This window comes from Heliangelus exortis, chromosome 5 (assembly GCF_036169615.1).
Source record: "Heliangelus exortis chromosome 5, bHelExo1.hap1, whole genome shotgun sequence".
In the NCBI taxonomy this organism is placed as follows: domain Eukaryota; kingdom Metazoa; phylum Chordata; class Aves; order Apodiformes; family Trochilidae; genus Heliangelus; species Heliangelus exortis.
Window position 1 is genome coordinate 6,372,082 of NC_092426.1, and position 21,324 is coordinate 6,393,405.

The 21,324-nt window shown below is 43.1% G+C and overlaps 1 protein-coding gene across 1 annotated transcript in view; it reads right to left on the bottom strand.

The window, feature by feature from the left end:
* Positions 1-14,582: 14,582 nt before the first annotated feature.
* The window catches only part of KCNH5 (potassium voltage-gated channel subfamily H member 5), a 155,868-nt gene continuing 149,126 nt past the window's right edge, over positions 14,583-21,324 (bottom strand). Inside the window, exon 11 of the mRNA XM_071745317.1 lies at positions 14,583-16,251. Coding sequence (XP_071601418.1) covers positions 15,304-16,251 — 948 coding nt within the window. The 3' untranslated portion in view covers positions 14,583-15,303. The remainder of the gene's footprint in view (positions 16,252-21,324) is intronic.

Sequence of the window (21,324 nt, forward strand, 5' to 3'; positions counted from 1 at the left end):
AAACTGGGGACAGATAAACGCATCTGAAGGTTTCCAGTGAGCTGGAAGTGCCCCATTTCTTGCCTCTCGTGAGGGATCTTTAGCAATATCAGGTTCCAGTTTGGTATCCTCCCTGAGTTACCTAAATTTTAGGTGAGATGAACAGTGGCAATAGGGAGTAGAATAGGGAAGTGACAGTTCAGATCTTTTGTTTCTCCCTTGATGAACATCACAAGAATTTAAGGCTCTCCATGTCCATTTTTGATGGCAAAGAAATTAAAGTATTTCACTAGTCTATCTATTTACCATTTCTTTACACAATTAATTTCTATTTAATTCTATGAGCACACCATATATTTGTATTTATTTTTCTGAATGCCTTTGAAGGGAAGTGGATTATGGGCATTGACAAATGGCTTGCAAGGCAAAAACTTCTATTTCCCACACCTGAGCAAAGCAATCAGGACGTGTTTTCTCTGACTTCCTACCTGACCAAGGGCAGAAGAGCATCTCCAACACATTGTGGCAGTGACCACTGAGCAGCTGCTGGTGCTGGCAGCCAAAAGTACTCAGCAGTGCTGCCACAATGGTGTTTGCAGAGCTGTATTTCTGCATGTGAGCTGAGCATAGCTTTGTATTATCTGCCCTATGCTGCCCCAGTGCTTCAAACACTCAATTCTCAAGCTTGCAGGACCATCCTGCTTATGGCTGAAGGTAACTGGTTTATCAACTTTCTTTGGTGCAACCATGTGAGCAAGAATCTATACTCGAGCAGACCTGGCTAGATGGAAATCATTGGTCAGAAGAAGTGGTCAAGGTGACCCCCAAAATAGCTGACATCAGTGGCATACCTCTCTATCAATTTTCTGAGTTGTTCACTAAAAAGGTTCAGGTAGCCCTTTATGCCTGGCTAAATTTGTGGCCTGATATATTATACACAGCAAATCAGTGAAGAATTTCCAGGACTAAAGAATTTTCTCACTCTGTCTTCATTACTTTGTCTAATCAGTGGTGTAACACCATCAGTTTATCTTTGTTCTCTGCCAAATGACATCTCAGTAGATAATTAGAAAACAAAACAAAAAAAAATTTGTAAGAAGTTGTCTGTAAAAGGTGCACTGATGTGAGGGAGGAGCTGGTCTAAACCAACCCCCTGACTCTGCCCTGTGCTCTTGGCCTGTGTCAGCTTACACATGGTGTTTATAGCTGGATACTGAATCAGTGGGAGCATCAGCCCTGGAGAATAAATCCTCAGCCCAGTGTGTTGGGTGGTGCTCTTGTAAAGGGCATAATATGTGCATATTTACTGACTTGTTCCCCTGGCTTTCAGGCCTTGTTTAAGCATAAGTAATATGCACAGGTAAAGCTGTGCTTCCAGGGGTACAAGACCAACCTGTCTGGGGAGAGGAAAGGATTTTGGGATGCTGGTGAGGACCGGTCCCACGGATAATGAGAGAAACTGCCTGCTTGCTCTGACACAGCTGCATAACCCCTAAACCAATGCTTGTCAGCTGCTAACAAATCAGCTCCTGCAAATAAAACCCCTCTTCCTTCCCCCTTCAGACTCCCTTCATTGTGCCTGGCAGCTCCCTTTCTAGTGTGGCTCCCAGGGATGAGAGACACAGCCTTGACATGGTCCCAACCACCCACTTGGAAAAAGATGCTGTTCTGATGCTGCCAGCATCCTAGGTGGTGAAAGCCAACCCTGTGTACAAAGAACAAGCAGCAGGAGCATGTCTGCCACTGGCTTTTTAGTGATGAAAAATTAAGGCCTTTTCTACTAGTGCCTGCCATGAAGGCTTAAAGCTCTGCTCTCTCCTTTCCTGTGCCCAGGGTCTCTTCACCACAGCTGAGGATGCTGAGAATAAGCATTCAGCAAGCTGGAAAAAGAAAAGGTCAGTGACGGGTATTTTTCACTATAAATAGCAAAAAATTTTTTTTCCCAGAGAAGCTGTCCCTACAGACCACAACACCTACCTGTAGGCAGTTAGATTTGGATGCTTTACCCTCAAAATTATTTAGTTTCACTCTGACTGTTACAGTTGTAATTACCCTTCCACTCCCTGATACTGTCACAGGTCAGAACAAAGCCTGGAGGAGGATCTGGGTTGGAACCAATTGCAAGGGAAAAGAAAAAAAACACTCCAGCAATTTTCACATTTGGGTTTCTGAGCTGAAGGAGTGCTGGAGCAACCATGGCCTCAAGGACACGCCAGCAATGTTGAGTATCTACATGTCAAAAAAGTCACTGGCACCTTAGCACATTCTCAGCTGATTCTCTGGGGAATGCCCCTTGGGACAAAGGTAATGATGTGAGAAGCAAAGGGAGAAAATGTCTTGGAAATTATTAGACTTGTTATTTCCAAGTGAAACACTTCAGCCTCTATCCCACCCTCCCAATCTTTATTCTTCGTTTGGAATATAATTAATGTCTGGAATTGTTTTGAAGCAAAGTTATGCATTTGCACCAAATAAAACGCACCATTTTATGAACAAAAGATTATAAGCAAATACTTACTTAGATAAAGTATTCCCTCTTAATCCTTATTTGATTGGACAAGGGAATTAAGTGCTAGAAAAGTTTTATGGATGAGATACCTATGCCCAGCTCAGCTTGATTTATTTCCTGGTGTCTTCAGGCTAGTGAGGAGGAAGGTCAAGCATTGTTCCTATTGTACTGTATAGAAGCTCTATTGTAACAATAGATTCATGTGTCTCCCACATCCCCAAGCCTCCTAAAAATAAGTGTATACTTTGCTCATTAATCTCAACAAATTATGTTCTGCTCTGGCCAGAAAAACAAGGGCTATTGCTTCTGTCGTGCCAGAGCTGAAGAGAAGAAACAACACAAGCACACAAGGTCAATAAAATGCACTTTTTATTCTTTATCAATGAAAATATAGCCACATGTAAATAAAGACGTGTGGAAAAAAAAAAAATCAATGCTGATCCTCCCTGAAGAAGTACAGTTCATTGTGCTAAAACCCATAATCCTCTGGGTTAGAAACAGTTGTCTGCCAATGCTTTTAAAGTGACCCACATTTTCCTTGTTGATGAATTTTAGCAAACTGAAAAGTGCAACAAGAAACTTGCTACAGATTAACTGGTTTCAATCCACCACCCATGGCAATGTCCCAAAGTGACAGGGTTGTCACCTTTAACCAGAGCATTCCCACACATTCCTCCTCAGCAGTCATTCAGTGGTCAAGGGAGCATCCACACTGTACAAACTGATGTGTGATTCTTCAGTGGAAAGCTGGTCCTTCCTTGATGTATTTCATGATCTCTTTGCAGATTGTGGATATGGTAGCAGAGATGCATTCCTTTTATAGCTATGCAGTTTCAAATACCTTATTGTTTGGGTTTTTTTGTTTTTTTTCTATAGGTTTTTATAAGCTTCTTGCTGTCAAAATACAGTCTCAATTGCTTTTGTAGAAATAATCCTGAAAGGCAGAGGCATCTAAAATCCCCCCAAATCCTCAGTATATTAACAACAGCAAAAAAGATAGCTGGGCTGTTCAAAAATATTATCAGTAACATGAATGTCATTTGCATTGGCAAGTGTACAAAGAGCAGCAAGTAGTAACAAAAGAAACATTACCGAAGCAATAACCCTCTCCCCCAATTTCTCCCTTGCAAAAAAAAGTTTTCTCAAAATATTTTTCCTCCCCACAGTCCAGTGTCTGTGAATCACATACATTCAAGAGCTGCCCTCATTCTGTACATCAGGTTTTCCAATATGAGCTTTTACAATCAACTTGTTTTGCCCAACTTCTCCGTGAGGGTTGCACAAACATGATTATACCAGCTGGTGCTTTTTCAGCTAATGTGACACCTCGAAATTAGAAACCAGAACTAAGGACCTCAGGGTAAAAAAAGGAGGCTTTATAGCCTTTTATGCTCTGCTTGGGAAGGAAGTCCTACTTGTCTGAGTGGAATGACTCCTGGAAACCTGGGGATAGTGCTGCAGGATTGTCCCCATGAGGTGCTCAGGGATGCAGAGCCAGATGTCCCAGCACAAGCCTGAGTGAGCGAGTGCTGGAGAAGCAATGCTGCTTGCTCCCAGGGAAAGATTTAAAAAAAAAGCAACCAGAAAAACCAAATAACAACAAAAAAACACACACACAAAAAAACCCAACAACAACAACAACAAAAAAACCAAACAAAAAAAAACCCTAAAAATGTGTATGGGCCATTCAGCTGCATTTTGGCAGAGAAAAATGAAAATACAGCAGGTTATCCCTGGGATGGGTGCTTAGCACAGACCATGTGGGTACCCTGTATGGGTTCTGAGGTTGAGCCTCTACTGTGCTGCTCAGTTTAGTTCCCAATTGGTTTTGGGTGAGAGGGGGGAAGCCTAAGAAAAAAAGCAGGAAAAATAGTACCATGCTTTGACTCTAATGAGCTCCTCTGTGATGACAACAATTCATTTGGAAAAACTTCCCCTACCACTAACTATGGGAATACTGTGTGTGCATTACTTTGCTGGGGAGCTGACGGGGCACAGAGACATTTGCTAGGTCATTCCCACCTCTCATGCCTCTTTCCTCCCAGTATGTATTCCCCAGATCTTTCTTCATCCAAGAGACTCATTACCTAAATGTAAGTGGAAACTCAGAAGCATTTCAAAGGGAAGAGGGAGGCAGCAGAGGAACCCTAAAACCCATCCCAAAACTCCGGTGTCCCCCAGGAAGTCAGGGCTTCACCCTGAGGCTTCAAAGCCTGGGCTGGGTGCTACACTTCATGAAGTCCTACACGAGCTGCTCCTTCCCTGCCTGATGCTCTGCTCCACTCCTGCTGTGGACAGACATGACTAAATCCAAAAAGGACTTGGATGTTGAGCACATCTGAATCAGCAATGCTTGGATACAGGGCTGCAGGTCAGGAGTCTCACCTGGTGCTCAACCCCCTGGCTTTGTCTCACCATCTCTCTACAGTACCAGTAACAACTTTATTTTTCACTGTGCTTCTCCCTCCCCAGAGAGAGTCTGTACAGCTTATATAAAGGTCTGGCTTCTAGAAGGATATTCGAGACAGTCATGAATTTTGAGCAGTTACTTTGGATGGAATTTAATGACAGTTCAGACACAGAATAAGTAATTAGGACTCAAAGATGTATTAATTAAAAAGTGCCCTTTCCCTGATCTGTTCAACTGACTTTTTATGGAAACTGACCTAGCTGTCCCCATCTTCAAATGTGCACGCAGTATTTTGTAGGGTATGAAATCTTGGGCCCTTTTGCATTAGGTAAGGGCCTGAAATTAAAATTCTAGTACCTTCATGTCTTGGTTTTGAGAAATCTCAGTCCATGCTGGAACTGACTGTCCTGGTCCCTCTAGGAGAGCTGGATTAGAGTTACAGAAATTAATGGAAAGATTTCCACTGACCTTAATAAAACCTTTACACAAGACACTCAAAGTCTGAAAATATTTACCTTCAAAACAAAGAACACAACTTAGAAGATCAGCTGAGACCACCTTACTGAACCACTGGGTCACTGGCTCGTATTTAAGCAAGAGATTAACAAATCAACCCCAACTACAGTTCCTATTAGCTTATTATTTCTCTGAACACCAAGAGCAAAACAGATCATTACCTCATTAAATCTCCTGATGCAACATCACTTAATCAATCTTCCCAGTTCTACAAGTTGCTAACCTCATAATCTAAGGGGGAAAAAAAGAAAAAAAAATAGTCAAGGAAGGAAGGATTGGTGCTGTGGTGTCCCATGTCCCTTACAGAGCCACAGCTCTCTTAAAGGGCAAATAATTGACAATCAGTGACATGCCAGGAAGGGAACAAACCTGTCCCTGTGGGAAATGCTGCAGTACCAGCTTCAGGAGGTTCTTTGAATCACTGTGAAACTGGTGGCAGGGGAAATACATCGCGATTAGTTGTGAAATTTGCCCACGCTGGTAAAATAGTGCTAACTATTACATTTGGGGAAACATGTTTGGTGTGCCAGTTTTCTGGGAAAGCTGATGAGCCAGCTCTGCACTGCCCAGAAAACAAGCCTTGGTTCCCCTTGTCTGAGTACAGGGATTTTACTGGGACAGTCAAAAGGTACTTTTTACAGAGTTGCTCTGCACTTTAACGCTAATGAGCTTTTTCACTGCTATCATAAATTCTCCTGCTCACATGTTTAGAATTCTTTTGGCACACATTGCCAGATAAATCCTTTATTGTCTTTCTGGTAGCTTGCCCAATTCCCACAAGGCAGATCTTTAAGACCCAAATCTTGCCTTATTGCTAGCTCCTGCCTCTCCCACTCGATAAATTGAATTTACCACTTGATAGAATTATGCAGTTGGTGGCATTCAGCCCTTCCTTGAAGTAAAAAAAAAAAAAAAAAAAAAAAAAGTGGCTGGAAATCTACAGGGCATCAATGGGCAGCAGGAAGAGCTGGGAGGTGCCATTGCATCCTTGCAACCACAGTCCTTTTCTAAGAGCCATATTGTGGGAGGACCCTGCAGAAAAAAACCCTTTCTGTTACTGATTTTTTAAAGAGTAGGACACTTACATTTTCATACTGATGATCCCAAAGCGATGAGCTCTGAATATGCAGTGAGTGCAATGGGGTTGTTGGTATCAAAAGCTGGGTTTAAACTACTGGTTTAGGTGATATTTCGGCTCTGTAATTTCTAAGTATCACCTGACTGAGCTTGTTTGTAATGCCAGGACTCCTAATTATGCCTAAAATAAAATAATAATAATAAAAGCTGTTATGAAACCACATTTGATGACACAAGTGAAGGAGGCAGTAATTAATCCTGCAGGGACAACAGAGGACTAATTAGAAGTACAGCAGAAATTTTGTTTTGCTTTAGAAACTAAACCCAACTTCTTCCATGAGAGTAAGACATCCAATTTACGAACTGAACTGTGACCTCCCACTAATGGTCCTGGCAGCAGCCCTGGATTACCAATTGATCAGACAGAAAGCACAGTCTATTGCCTGCTTGAAATGAGCTGTGCATGTCCTCTCCCACCCCACCAGCTGGAAGAGGTGGACACCAGTGCAGAAAGGTGGTTTGTTTTGTTTTGTTTTTTTCTAGGAAAACAAAGTGGTGACAGAGGAAAGAGGTGTAACAGCTCAGGAAATTCTTCTGAACCCAAGCCCAGAAAAGGGCCTGCATGTCCTGGCATAGCATACATGGAAAAGTTGAGCAGAACCTTAGGGTCTGCCTGAGGAAATGAAGAGGGTCTGCACCAGTTCAAAGTGCTCCCAAGAAGAAATTCACCTGTGCTGGTGGAAACCAAAGGAAATTTTCAAACAAGGCAGGTGCTAGACTGAGTGTGAAGCTGGTGTCTCACTTCAGTTCCCTTTCTCAAACTGGATCTTTAAAAACTGCAAACACTCCAGTCCCTGCCATTCCATGGGACATCGTACTGTTCAAGACTGTCCAATGATCCATAAATAAAATAAAAAATAAAGTTTAACTGCCCTATTATTTCAGATTTTTTTTTTTGAGACTCGCTGCTGAGCCACATCTTGGAAAGGATTATTTGAGTAACCTGCGAACGATATGGAGATTAGACAGCCTAGGAAAAAATCAAGTGTAAAGCTTGGAATGAGCCTAGAAAAGCAGGGAATAAGACTGGGAGTGGGGCTGGGATGTGCAAGATCCCCATGGACATACCCAAGCCCATGGACAAGCCCAGGCTATTTCATCAATGGTGTCCACACACTGACAGTGAGAGGAGCTGCCTGAACCCAGAGGTGTGAGAATCACCTCAAGATCCAGCCACTGATGAGAAACCCACTTGCCACTGTCCTTCACACCATTCCTATAGCCTTGGATGCACATGTCTGCCAGTGCAGCACTGAAAAACACCTCAAAAGCTATTGATTTTCTGGATGGCATTTTTAGACACTGTTATCACCTCTCACTGGGCCGGCGAAGAGGTTGTAGGAGGGAGTGATTGTTGCTGATGCATCCATATCAGCCCCAAGCTTCCAGAAACTGCATGGTCACCAGGACCAAATCTTGGTGTTTGGCATCAAGTGTGGATGTTAGCTGATGCCCAGTAAAGGGCTTAATTTATTTATATGCTGTAGTTTTAGAACATGCCAAATTTCTCTTGTGTCTGCTTGCTGAGCATGAGCTCTTAGAAATATTCATTATCTTGAAAATTGGCATGGCATTCCTCAGTATGTCATTTAAATTGAAATCCAGAAAATAATAGAACACAACAAAGAACCTTCAAATTTAACCTCCTCCCTACTTGCAAAATTAAAATTTATGGAAACACTGACTGATAAAACAACATAGCTTGGAAGGGACCTTTTGGAAATAATTTTGTCCAACCCCTGCTCAAAGCAGTCAGCTTCAGATAGAGTCCATATGCTGATGCTACCCAGTTTGGATTTTATTTGCCCTCTTCTGACAGGTCTTTGGCAAGATGGAAGAGCTTTGGCTCTCCTGAAGCCCACATTTTCCCCTAAGGGCATCTATATTTAAGCATCCTCTAATGGCCCTTCCCTATTCCACAGTTGTCACCCCAGAAAGGGCAGCCAGCCTCATCTGTAAATGCCACCCCAAGGAGAGGAATCTGCCAACTTCCTAATCAATAAATTACGAAGACACAAACAGCCACTATGCTGGGACTAGCAAGTATTGACTTCAGTGGAAATCTGTCACCAGTTTGGGACATCATTATTTACATCCTTTCTTCTCCCTCTCTCCTCTCATGGCACAGCACAGAGCCAGGGTCCTGCTTTGGTCTGGGCAATCTCCTGATGGTCACTCACTCTGAGCTTTGGAAGCTCTTCAGTACAATTTTTCCCCTTGTCCATTTCCAAGCCTTGACCTCTTTTCACTGCATGGCACAGCTCAGTGTAAGACTCCTGATATCCTCCATACCCCAGAGCAGCCAAAGATCCCAAATTAGTGCCAGTCTGTTCAAAAAGTGGTCACTGATTCCCCTGTGTGCCTTGGCAGTGGGCTGTGTGATGAAAAACATCTCAGATGGGGGTCCCTGGACTACCCTACTATGGCACTGGAGTAAAAAGCTAGAAACCTGATCCCCAATGACCAAGAACTGAGCATCTGAATATCTATATGGAGCTGACATGAGCAGTTTAGGAGGTGAACACTTCTCTTCTGGCTGCCTGCTGAGACATTTCAGTGTTCCCTGTTCTGATACTGTATGAAATTCCTTCTGTGCTGGAAAGATGGCAAGTGGTCCCTTCTAGAGGCACTTTTTATACAAACGGGATCAGGCTGAGAGTTTGAGTTAGGGGTTGGATTCACTTCATTTACCTTCTAGCAGTCTACAAATCAAGTGTTAAATCTCAAGTCATTACACTAAATGACTAAAGACTGGCACCTCCAGAGCATGATTTATCCCACTTGTCTGAACCACCTGTCTTCAATGGGCCAGATCTGAGTCCCCATTACAAATGGGTAGGTACAAACCCATACACCATGTCCATACATCCTTCCCAGGCAGAGAGAAATATACTCTGCCATTGCTCAGGCTGAACTGGATCTGCTCTGAACCAGATAACTTACAGCCGTGGCACTGTGGGGGGAGAGCAGACTGAACCCAACCCAATATAAAATCCTTTTTCTGGGGCTTTTAATTAAGGCTAATTGATGTGCTCATGGCAGAAAGCCAGATATAGAGTTGGTGCACACCAGTAGTCTCAGACTGTGGGCCAAGCAAGCTTATGTCTCCAAGCAGAAAATAATGAAGAAGTGCATTTATCTGCTTTACAGACAATGGATAAAAAGATCTGTGAAAATACTCCCCCAGATGCCTGGTTCCACCTGCCTTGCATCAGGAGGCTGATTAGCATAGCATAATAAATTAATATAATTTATTTATCATGGTCTGGTCAAGCCATTTGGAATGCTTCTCTCATTTGAGCATACAAAATCAATATATGCCTTTTTGCCCCACTGCAATACAAGGTCAATTTTCTGTATGACTAAACGCACCCTGAGTAAGGATGATTTTGTTTGTCACTTGTTAGATACCACAAAGCTGTTCTTTGTACAATTCTCTTTATGTCAGTAAGAACATTTGCTGCTTTCCTGCCAGAAATAATGTGGATTTCTAGTCTTATTTTAGCTCCATTCAGCCTTTTGCTTTAAGAGTGTACTTAATTTTGGAAAGCACTATAGCAAATTGAAAATAACAAAAAAATGTAGAGCTCATGTTATCTGTTTGTACAAAAAAAAAAAAACCAAACCAAACAAACAAAAAAAGCAACCCCAAAAAACCCCAAGAAAAACAAACAAAAAAACCCCAAAAACAAAACAACAGGGGGAAGTTCTTAAAATTGATTAAAATTGTTCCTAGATGTGGAAATGTAACTGGATTAGGTTTTTCCTCCCTGTAGGCTTCAGGGGAAAGTGCTGCTCTGGTGGCATAGACATGGGTTAAGGACTGGGACCATCCAAGAAAAATGGCATTTTCAACTTTTCCTTCCTTAAATTCCTTGAAGGAAAGCAGTGCAGATCCAGAAATGCCAAGAAATGTGCAAACCACTGCTGTTCAGTGCTCACAGCTGCAGCTCAGGATGGGAGACACACAGAGCCCATTCTGCTAGGGAGAGATGCCTTTGTCCACAAGAATCCCACTTCTCATCCCCTCTCTAACATATGAGAGGAGCATGACTATAAAGCAATTTCAGTCCCATAGGCCTGAAAATGTGTTAACACAGGAGCTTCTGGTACAAAAAAGAACTGAAAAAAAGCCTTCACGTACAGCCTATTAAAAACAACAGTAACAAAATCTGTTAAAACCCTCTTCTGTAGGAAAATGGTATTTGAACACTTTTTTAAAAAAACATGTATCACCTTGATGCCACCTCACTTAGGAAAAAAAATATTTTTTTTAACAAACAATTTGTCCAATTCTGACATCCAAAAAGGTAAGTCTGGGTTTTCCAATTCCTCAAAATACAAGTAAAAAAAAGGTGTCAATTCAATATAATATATTTCTCTACCTTCTCCCTCCTAAATTCATAATAAACCTTTGGCTTTTTATTTTCCCTTCCAGTTCAGAATGTCTTTTTTTTTCTCAGAAAGCCTCCAAGCCACTTCATGAGCACATCATCTGTTTTCTGACCCATGCAAATGATGACATCTGTATAACAGTCTCAGTTACTTCCAGAGTGACTGCTCACGGTTTGCAAATAGTACAACATCATGTCTGCAGCTGCCAGGTCTCCTCTAAAATTGTCCTGGGATCCAAAATATTCTTTCAGGTCCAGTACGATCATCAGATTCAACCTTCAGTTCACACCTGTGTAACAGGGTTTCCTTCCATGTGGTGGTAAATGAAGACTGAATTTGAATCTAGCAATGAGCCCAAACCTCAGTGCCATCAGCATCGAGTCCCTATAATTGTGCTACTTCTGCAGAACAGGGAAAATCAAAATGGGCAAAGCTTAAGTTTGTCACTTCCAGAGTCAGCTCTGCTCTAACCCCTGTTCCCTGGCAAAGACAGAAAGACGGAAAAAAAAGGATTTACAAATACAAATTCAGAAGAACTGAACCTTCACTACAACAATTAGTTTTACCAGTTAGTATCCTGAAGTGCTGTTCTATCTCGTATATGCAATATGACACAAAAACGCTATTAAAGGTACCCTAGTTTGTTTGCTTTGGAAAGTGTTTACTTTTCTGTACACATTTTAGTTCTATTCCAAAGTCCAGAAAGATAAAATCCACTTGTGTGCAGGTAAAATGCTTTGAACACACAAAGCACAAGGTAAAAGTGCTAAAGTCTGCTGTTACCAGCACGTGGCAGGAACATCTGTACAGGTACACAGCTCCTAAAGGACAGGCGAGCATGCAGCCGAGGGCTCCCTCTGCACTTGGTAGCTGCTTGAGCACTGGCTTAGGTGGAAGAGACACATTTGTGTCCTTATTGCACTTAATGACTATTGGTGGTTGCTTGCAGTCAACTACCAGACTGTGGCTCATGCTTCTTTAACAAGAAAAGGAACCCCCCAGTTGGGCTCCACTGCATCATGCACAACCGCGAAGGGCCGGGCAAGCAGAGCCAGTGCCCTGGTGACAACTCCATGAAACAACAAGTAATGCTCCGACCATGACATCTGGGAGGCAAAGTGCTTCAGAATTGTACAAGCCAAATTTTCAGAGCAATAGCCACAAGAGTCAATCCTGCAAATTGGGCCCTGGCACCCAAGGCCTGGGGCAGCCCATCTGCAGGCTGCATTGAGCATCCTCGCAAGACACTCGTGGCACTACTGCCTCCAACAAGGTTCAAACTGGTTACACTTAAATTGCAATGTACAGTATTGGACTATCAAATTCAAAGCAGCACTAGGAGAAGTGGACCTGGAAATATTTGTTTCATGAACTTGGTATTTTACACTATTTATAGCTTTCAGCCAACACTATATATTTAAACCAGCCGAGCTGCACTTGAACTGTAACAGACATCCTGCACTCCAATAATCTGCAAGGTCAGATTCATCCTATTAAATCTTCTCTCATTGTAAAGTGCCACAAAGTTACACCTGACTTGCAAGATAAACCTAAATAGAGATTCCTTTGCATGCCATGCAGTTCTATCTAGAATTAATACCAGTTACAGAGAAAGAAGTGAAGTCCCTCACAAAGGCAGAGGAATGGCATTAAGGCTAAAGCTCTCCAACAAAGTCACCCCCACCACCCTGCGGGCTCTTTTGCAGCATCACATTCACACATTCAAAGAACTCGACCAAAAACCTGGCCCCTAGACAGCCTGTGTGACTCACCTATTCACTGGGCAGTTGCTGGGTGTTTGTCTTAACCAGCAATCCCCATCAGGCAAGAACATTCAAATCTTCAAAGCTTGGCACTTCAATTGCACCCGCAAGGTCTGTACATCCATCAGCCTGCAGCAACCCTGTAACTCCCTATCCCTATAACCTCCTGACTCTTTCAGAGTCCTAGGATAGGATTTAGAGCAGGACCTCAGAGGTCCTGTTGTTTTGCAAGTAGTGGTTGTTCTTGCAGACCAAAGTAGGGCTGCAGAGCTACCAATTTGCACTTGTGCTAGAGCAGCAGCTGCAAAACACAGCTGAAAGTTTTGTCAGCAGCATCTGCAGCTGTGGAAAACTAAAATGAGCAGACAGCCAACCACCAGGTGCTGGAAGAGTTGCCCCGTTCAATTACTTTTCATTCTCCCTTTCTTTTTGTCTATAATTACCTAAAAAAAGGAACTGGAGAAGGGGCAGAAATAGGCCGGAACAGAAGAGCAGATGAGAAAGACAATCATCTCCCCAAAAGCCTCCACAAACTAACACAACAGAGGCAATGACTCTCTGGCTTTCTTATGAACTTTTGGGGCTTTATGGGTTTCACAGCAGAAGATATGTATGATGGAGGTTCCTAATTGCTACTACTGGAAAATGATGGTTTGGTTTGGGCTTGGCTGTTTGGTTGTGGGTTTTTTTATTGTTGGAATTTTTTTTATTATTTTTTTTAAATTTTTTTGTTTGTTTGTTAGGAAGTTGTTTAGTTCAGTTTCCTAATGTCAAGTAATGGAACTGTTACTGGTGTCTGGTAAGGATGCCCAGTTGCCCAGTAATTATAAACATGTCTTCTATTTGCCTGATTGACAGTGATGCCTTGCAGTACAGGTATGGTTTACTCCAGGCACTTTTGAAAACATGGGATTTTGATTCAAGAGGTCATCTAAGCATTGAGGGAAAAGCCCCTTCTGCTGGGATGGCTTCAAGATGTACCAGTTAACAGCTCTGAAGCTGTGATGGTCATTTCTGCTGTACACGACATGGATCTGGATTCAAAACCAGTGCAAAGAGAGAGGCAAAAAATCCCACCACACTGAGGTACAGACCAAAACCTCAACTCCAAACAAGAGAGCAAAAAGCAAGTGCTTGCCCTGCTAGAGGCCTGTGAAACCAGCAGAACCATGTGGAGGGTGATGCTCCATCCCAGAAGGTGCAGATGGGGTCTGAGCATGGTTCAAGACTGGGAGATGCTGATGGGGGCCAGCTAATAGGAGGATCAGACCATATAGCAGAGGCCTAAGGGACTGAGTATGCATGATAAAATCAGCTGTGTGGGGGCACTGCCAGCCTGCTCTGTTGCCTCCATGCACTGAAACCTCCCAAGAGTCCAAGGTAAGACCACCAGGCAGAACCCTAGGGAAGACTTCATCTCGCCAACACATCCACCACCCTCTCACTCAAACATGATCATCCAGGTGCCTTGTACTAAAGGGAATTTCATCCTGACTCATTTTCTCTCTTTCTTGAAGGCAGTTGCAGACTGATAAACATCATCAGAAAAGAGAGTGGAGGGGGATTAACTGCAGCCTTTTGACTTCAGGCTTTCAAACCTGCTCACAACTCCTGAGGAGCTGAACTACAATTGTTCTCTCCTTTGCTCAGACCTCATGCAAAGTCTCTCTGCCAGGGGCAATGGAGAGGACAGTTGGAGAGCAACCCCAACACTGCAAAAGTGGGACATCCTAATGAAGATACTGACAGAACCGGACACCATCACTGAATGCTGCAAAGAGAATCTATATAATGTTACTCTAACAGTTCAGTAGAAATGGCATCAGTAAAAGGAGTCTTTCAAGAAAGAAGTAACCCCCCAGCACTCAGGGAGTGCAGCAGAGAGAGTTTTCTCTTAGTTTCATTTTGTTACATAAATCACCATTATTATTTCTATGTTAAAAGAGCAGGAGGATACTTGAAATAAAAGGCTGTGCATGCACAATACCCACACAAATAAATTCTAGTGATCCACCCCAGCACTGGCCACAGTGCCCTTCCCTGGCCACAGAGCTGAGCCCTCCCTTTAGGAGGAGAAGGGGAATTCATCACCAAATATACAGCAGATTGTATGAACAATACCAGGAAACAATCCTAACTGGAGTCTGAAAGTGTCCTCCACCTGGTCACGTTAATCTCAGCAGAAAAGACAGTGAGGAAATAAAAGCTCAATTCACCCAGCCTGAGATCAAAACTGTCATGGCAATATTGGCAGGTTAGACCCTGATTCTTTAAATAGTACATTGCCTTTGTTAAACAAAAGTCATTCTTTTATTACATAATAGAGATTATAAATAAATGTAAAGTGTGCATGCAGTCAACTGCATATTATACAAGCAATATCTATGTTAATAATTGTTTTCTTTGGCAGGCCAGAATCCAGCTGGACATGCAATATTTACATATCAAAATCTTGGTGTGTTCAAGTCATATTGGATGCAAGTGAAAATATATATGTATATATATTTACCGTATACACACACACATATATATGTATAAAGGTATATATACACCTCTGCATATATACTGTATACATATATAAACATAGGTATATGCTAAAAGTGGATTTCATCTTTTTCTGATTCAGGTGATGCAGACCTTGAAACACTAAAAATATCCTGACAGGGTATCTGGGGGGGCTGCTGGGGTGATAAAGGAGACCTGGGGGAAGAGATCTGGGGTACGTTCTTTTCGGACAATATTTTTAAAATTTCTGCCACCTGCTTCTCAAGGGCAGACATCCTACTGCTTAGCAGCTGGATATCTTCTTTGAGTTCATGCTTGACTTCCTGCAGCGTGGTTTGTAAGGCCTGCTCAGGAATAGGGTAGAAAGGATGCCTAGCATCAGCCTGAATGGGGCTGTGCTCCAGGGGGCTGCGAGTCTCACCAGCTTTATCCAAGCGAAGGTCACTTTTTGTTATTCCACTGTCACAAGAGTCTGTTTTCCTCAGTGGGTTTTTATTTACACCATTCTCCGAGTCATTGCTCTTGGGATCATCAGAAAGCAACCCCATGGACTCAGCCTTTGTGACGTTGTTCCAGTCCTCCTTCTTCTCCTCCTGGGTCCCCATTGTGTTCTTCAGCCGTAGCCATCCTTTCCCATTCCCGTTTTTCATCCGCATGGGACTGTTCACTTTCAGACATTTTTGGTCTCCGTTGCCATTTGGCTTGAGCTCCATCGCATCCCTGTTGTTCTGCTTCACAGCCTCACTGCTTTTCATGTATGCCAGGGACGTCTGGATGGGGGTGATCTGAGAGACAGTGACCACACTGGTGCCCGTGATGGAGGCCCCGTTCTGCACGCTCCGGCTTTCCACCTGAAGCTGGTTCCTTTCTGGGTCGATGTGGGCTGAGCCTTGATTACGCATCTCCTTTTGCTGTTTGAATTTCTGGAAGAGTTTCCGCACAGGATGATCCACAGGGATGCTCAGTGTCACCTCGTTCTTCTGGCGCAGGCGCTCCTCTTCTTCCTTCTTGACATCGCTGATCTTCCGGAAGATGATCTATGAGGGATAAACCCACAACAGAGTCAGTACCCAAATGACACTGCACACAGCAAACATTACTGCACTGAAATTGTAATGAGAGAACGGCCATTTCTTCTTCCTCTCTTTCTAAATTTCTTTCCCTGAATTCAAACGGAGCTGATCAGGAGATAAGCTCCAATACGTGCCACTGCCCAGATTGGGTATGTATATACACACACACACTTTCTTAGAACTAGAGATTAAAAGTGGGTTTCACCTTTACTTCTGATGCAGAAGATAGAGCTTTGAAGAACTAAAAACATCCTGACACCAAGAGAAGGATAGAAACTACATGAAGAGAAGAAAGCAAGCAAGCAAAAGCTTAAACACTTGGACCTATCCATTCCTCACACTCACACTGGCTCTGTCACTTTCTTTAGTACAGATCAAAGGAGAGCAGCAATTCAGTGGAAACTACACAGCTGTGTGGCTTATTCAATGTACATCTCCTTCCAGAGACTGGAAAACCCAAATGTGCTCAATACTTTTTTAGCTTTGCTTATTGCTGATTTTGTAGGAATGGCTGGAGGGTGCAATGAGGTTCCCCATGTGTGGTGCTGTGTGGCTTCACACTCCAGCACAAGCATTTCCTGGAGAGTTAATACATCTCATATGTATATGATACATATCCTATGTGAGGGAGGCCCATGGAGAAACACTCTAATAGGGGGGTGTGATTATGAAACCCAGCAATAGCCACTCCCAAATGATGCTGCCTATTGAAAGCTGCAGCTATTTTACTCTGCAGCATCCCTCAGGCCTCCACAAAAAAAGGAATCTGACCCTCAAGCTGCAGAAAGATCTACACAGTAAAAATCTTTCTGTTGATTTTTTAAAAAAACTAAATTTTTTTTTTTTAATTTTTTTTTTTTTATCTTCTTTTAGGTTTATCCAGTTTTCTTGAATGTGACACTTAGGCAGGATTGGACAACTCTGCTTCTCAGGATGGTGACACTGAAGTGAGAAGCAGCATGTGATTAAATGCAAATATGGACTGTGTAGGGGTAGTGCTGATGAGAAAAGTCCCTGCAATACACAAACAAAACTCCATGACAGTCAGATGTAGGATGTAGGTTTTCCAGTATCCATTTGAGTATATGTATTTCAGTATCTATTTACTTCTTACAAAAAGGCTTCTCACACCTGTCCATATTTGCAAAGAAGTAGTTGCTTTCATGTCTCACATCTTCAAAAGTTGGGACATGAGTGCCACAATGACTACAGTTCCTTCCCTGCATAAATCTGGGATGAGGTGGAGTTCAAAGCTTTGTTAGAGAGCTTTCAAATGCAGTAAATTCAGCCTTGTGTGCTGCTAATAGATGCAGCTGCTTATAATAATTTGGAAAATTAACATGTTTATTAGAAGCCCCGTTAAAAAAAAAAAAAAATACAAGAGAGAAGCATGGCAGATACTTTCATCTGACTCCTCTGACCCAGATGCAGCAACATGTACACTCATTTGAAGCCCCCCTTAATTAGCACCTACCCTCATGGAACAAATCTCTCTTGGACAAGCCCCTGGAGACAGCAAACAAATGCAAGAGAAGTTGCCCTTGATTCAAAACGAAGTAATTATATTTAATTGAAGCCACTCTCTCTGAATAAAGATTGGGAAGGTGGGTTGTGTTTCTCAGGTTTTGCCCTTCTTTCCCTGGAGTGCAGCACAGAATCTCCGGCAGGTGATGAAAAGCTGAAAGTAACCAGCTGCAAGGATGTGTCCCCCACAAGATGTCTCTCAGAAAACATGGTTGGTTCCTCTCCTGGCTCCTCTCCTGGTCACCCCATCTGGCAGTGTCTGCTGCTCTTCCCTCTGCCTGAACACTACCCTCATCTACCTTTCCTTCCACCAGCTGAATCTTGTTCTTTCATTTCTCCATTTTCTCCTCTTAGCTTCCAAGCTTCTGCAGCCAGAGGTGAGCTCCCTGCACAGAATATAATTCCCCATAACTGCTGCTGCTTTCTGCGGAAGAAATTCTGCCAATAATTCACTAATTTGACAACACCCACACCTCACACTCCTGGAGCAGGTCCTTCTGAAAGCCCAGAAACCACTATTGTGGTTTTGCTCCAGAACCTGTTGGCCAGATACCACTCAGATCAGCACCAGGGGTCTGAGCCCAAATGCTTCTGCGCTGGAGCATGGGGCTGGCAGTTTGGGGGATGCTGAGTGTGTCCCTGCTGCAGGGACAAATGCCATGGGATCTGTGGAGCAAATCTCCTGAAGCCAAGCAACACCACAGACCCTGCAACCCCTCACTATGTCACCTCTTTACACTCATGCAGTAGAGAAGACACACTGCCCATGTCCTGTTGTCACCTCCCCAGGATGAGATGTTCCTGGGGAGCTCTTCAAATAATCCCTTCCTTCTGCTTGGGAAAGAAGGTGCTACACCCTGGAAAAATTATGGGCTGTTCCTTTGAAGAAGCCAGCCCACTGCACTCTGCATTAGTGCAGAAAATGTCCAGAGGCTTGGAAATCCAGGGGCTAGCTTGGAGCCAAGAATTCAGGACTGATCTACCTTGGCTGAACCATATTTCCAAGGGAGCAAAGGTTGGCTGACATGGAGCCTGTGCCTACCTTCCCCCTAGCTTCCTCACCTACCCTGTCTTTCTTCATAGCTGTTTGCTACTTTCTTTTTCACCCTGAAATTCACAACCAAGCAGATCCTTGCATTGCAGCTGACAACTGTGAGGTTATGGCACTTTGGAGACCAGAGTCATGGTCCTCATGCACCCACTGAACTACCCTGTCACCATGACATCCTTGGGTCACTCTGTGGAGACTTTTCCTCTTCAGCATGTCCACCCTCAGCCAAGGGAGCCCTGTGCCTAGCACAGCAGAGATGGATCTAGATAAAATTAGATATGTGCAAGCAAAAGAAAAGAAAGATACTCTTTCTTATACAGACAGAAAAACTGGGGAAATAAAATGATACGTGAATTCTAGCAGTAATAGCTGTTTTTCATTACCAGTTATTTCCATATTAGGAAATTTTTTCATGTGGTTGGATTTAATCCACTTTCACAGTGATTTAACCTAAAACAGAATAGGATTAAATGTTTTTACATGGAAACTTAATTCTATTAATGTCTAATAAGTTTTACTGGCTATTTTTCTCTATAAATAAAAACAGAAAACCATCTGATGCATTCCTCAGGAAATTGGGAGAGGCTTGTTTTGAAATCCTGAATTGGATGAGCTATCTCAGTTGTTCCTGACCCTTTTCAGAGGTTACACATTGGCCTGTCCAAAGGTATGTCCCAGGAATAGACACAAATCCCAAAGGAGTTAATCAGAAGAAACTGAATTAACTGTGTGTATAGCACACCTGAAGGAGGAAAGAGCCATACCCCTGGCTCACCAAGTGCTAAATTCATTAATGTGACAGGGACTTCATTTTCTTTTACAGATGGGACTACGAAAGACTGACCCGTGTGACACAGATCCTGTCCCATGAGACCAGGTTTATGTTTTTCTTCATTTTAATGTATTTATTTTCAGAAGGAGGGGGAATGGACGTGACATTAATTATTGAGCTGGCAAAGGTTAAGTAGAAGTTAACTGATGACCAGCCCTGAGAACCAAACTATTTGTTTTATCTGCAAGGCAGCCCCAGAGAAGACAACACCAACCTAAGATTCTCCATTTGATCTTACCCCCAACCTTTTTTCCCTCCCCTTCATACTGAGAGGTAACTCATCCTGACTGCAAACTCAGCCCACAACCACTTCCTGAGAGGGGCCTTGCTAAAGGGACTGGCAATGGGTACATTAATGCTGGAGCAGCTCCTGTGAGGTAGAATTGAACTCAAAGCCAAGTGCAGATTAGGGCAGCACTAATGAGAGGTCAGGAAGCCAGCTCAAGGCTGAGACACACAAGTCCTTCCATCTACTGGTGAATTAATGAGAAAAGCTGTGGCCTTTACAGATGCTTTGAAATGCATCCCTTGTCTGCAGTCTTTTTTTTACTTTTTTTCTTTTTTCTTTTGTACCAGTGCTGTGAAAATCATCCCTCCATGACCTTGCCCCTTACTAAGTGACTCCAAAAGAAGGGACATGAATGGATTGAGGAACATGTAAAAGTCTTGAAGATTTAGAGTAAGTTGATAAAAGTGGCAAATATTTGATCAGAGATGATCCTGTCCCATCCCTAGAACATCCCATGCTGTTGCTCACACTGTTCAATACATACCTGCCCCTCACCATGGAAAGTCACAGAAACAAAAATATAATGATACAGCTAAAGGGCACACAGTTGTCATGGTGATGAATACAGCAGGTGTGCACTGACAGAGAAAAGCCACACAAGTCCATCAACATAAAGATCTGATAAACTCTGTGACTGATAAACTCTGGGTGAACAAGCTGAAACATCTGACAAACTTGGCTGACAAGGGATGCTGGAGTCCTGCAGCAAGGTGGGACCCTGACCTAGGAGAACTGGCTTGACTCAGGTGTTGATACAGCATCAAGAACTGGAACAGGAAGCAAACACAACACTGCTGTCCCCAAAGCTACATAAATCCTTGTGGAGCAGAAGGAGGAGCTCTGCCATGAGGCTGAATTGGGGCTGCAAGTAGTAACTACAGGTCCCACTCATTACTGCACACACAAGTAGCTTTCTTGTCTGCACTGATGCCTCGTAAGAGCCCCATCTCCAGCACATCTGGTTACTCACAACACAACATATTTGTCCAGATCAGTATTAATTCAATACTGTGGCCCTGAAGACAACTACTCACTGTTCCCCTCCCCAGCAGCACTGAAAATGGACTTGAGTGTGTGCTAGGTTAATGGCTGGAAATGATGATCTTAGAGGTCTTTTCCAAACAAAATGATTGTATGAAAATTAGATCAGTGAAATGAATTTGAAGAAAGAAAGAGGACTTTTTTACCTCAACCATGCCATGCACACACCCAAAGCTGTGTGGGAAAGCACTGCAGATGGTGTGAGTGGGATGAGTGTGCAGGGCACATGGGGACTTTCTTTTTTTTTTTCCATAGAATTGGCTGGGTTGGAAGGGACCTCAGAGATCATCAAGTCCAACC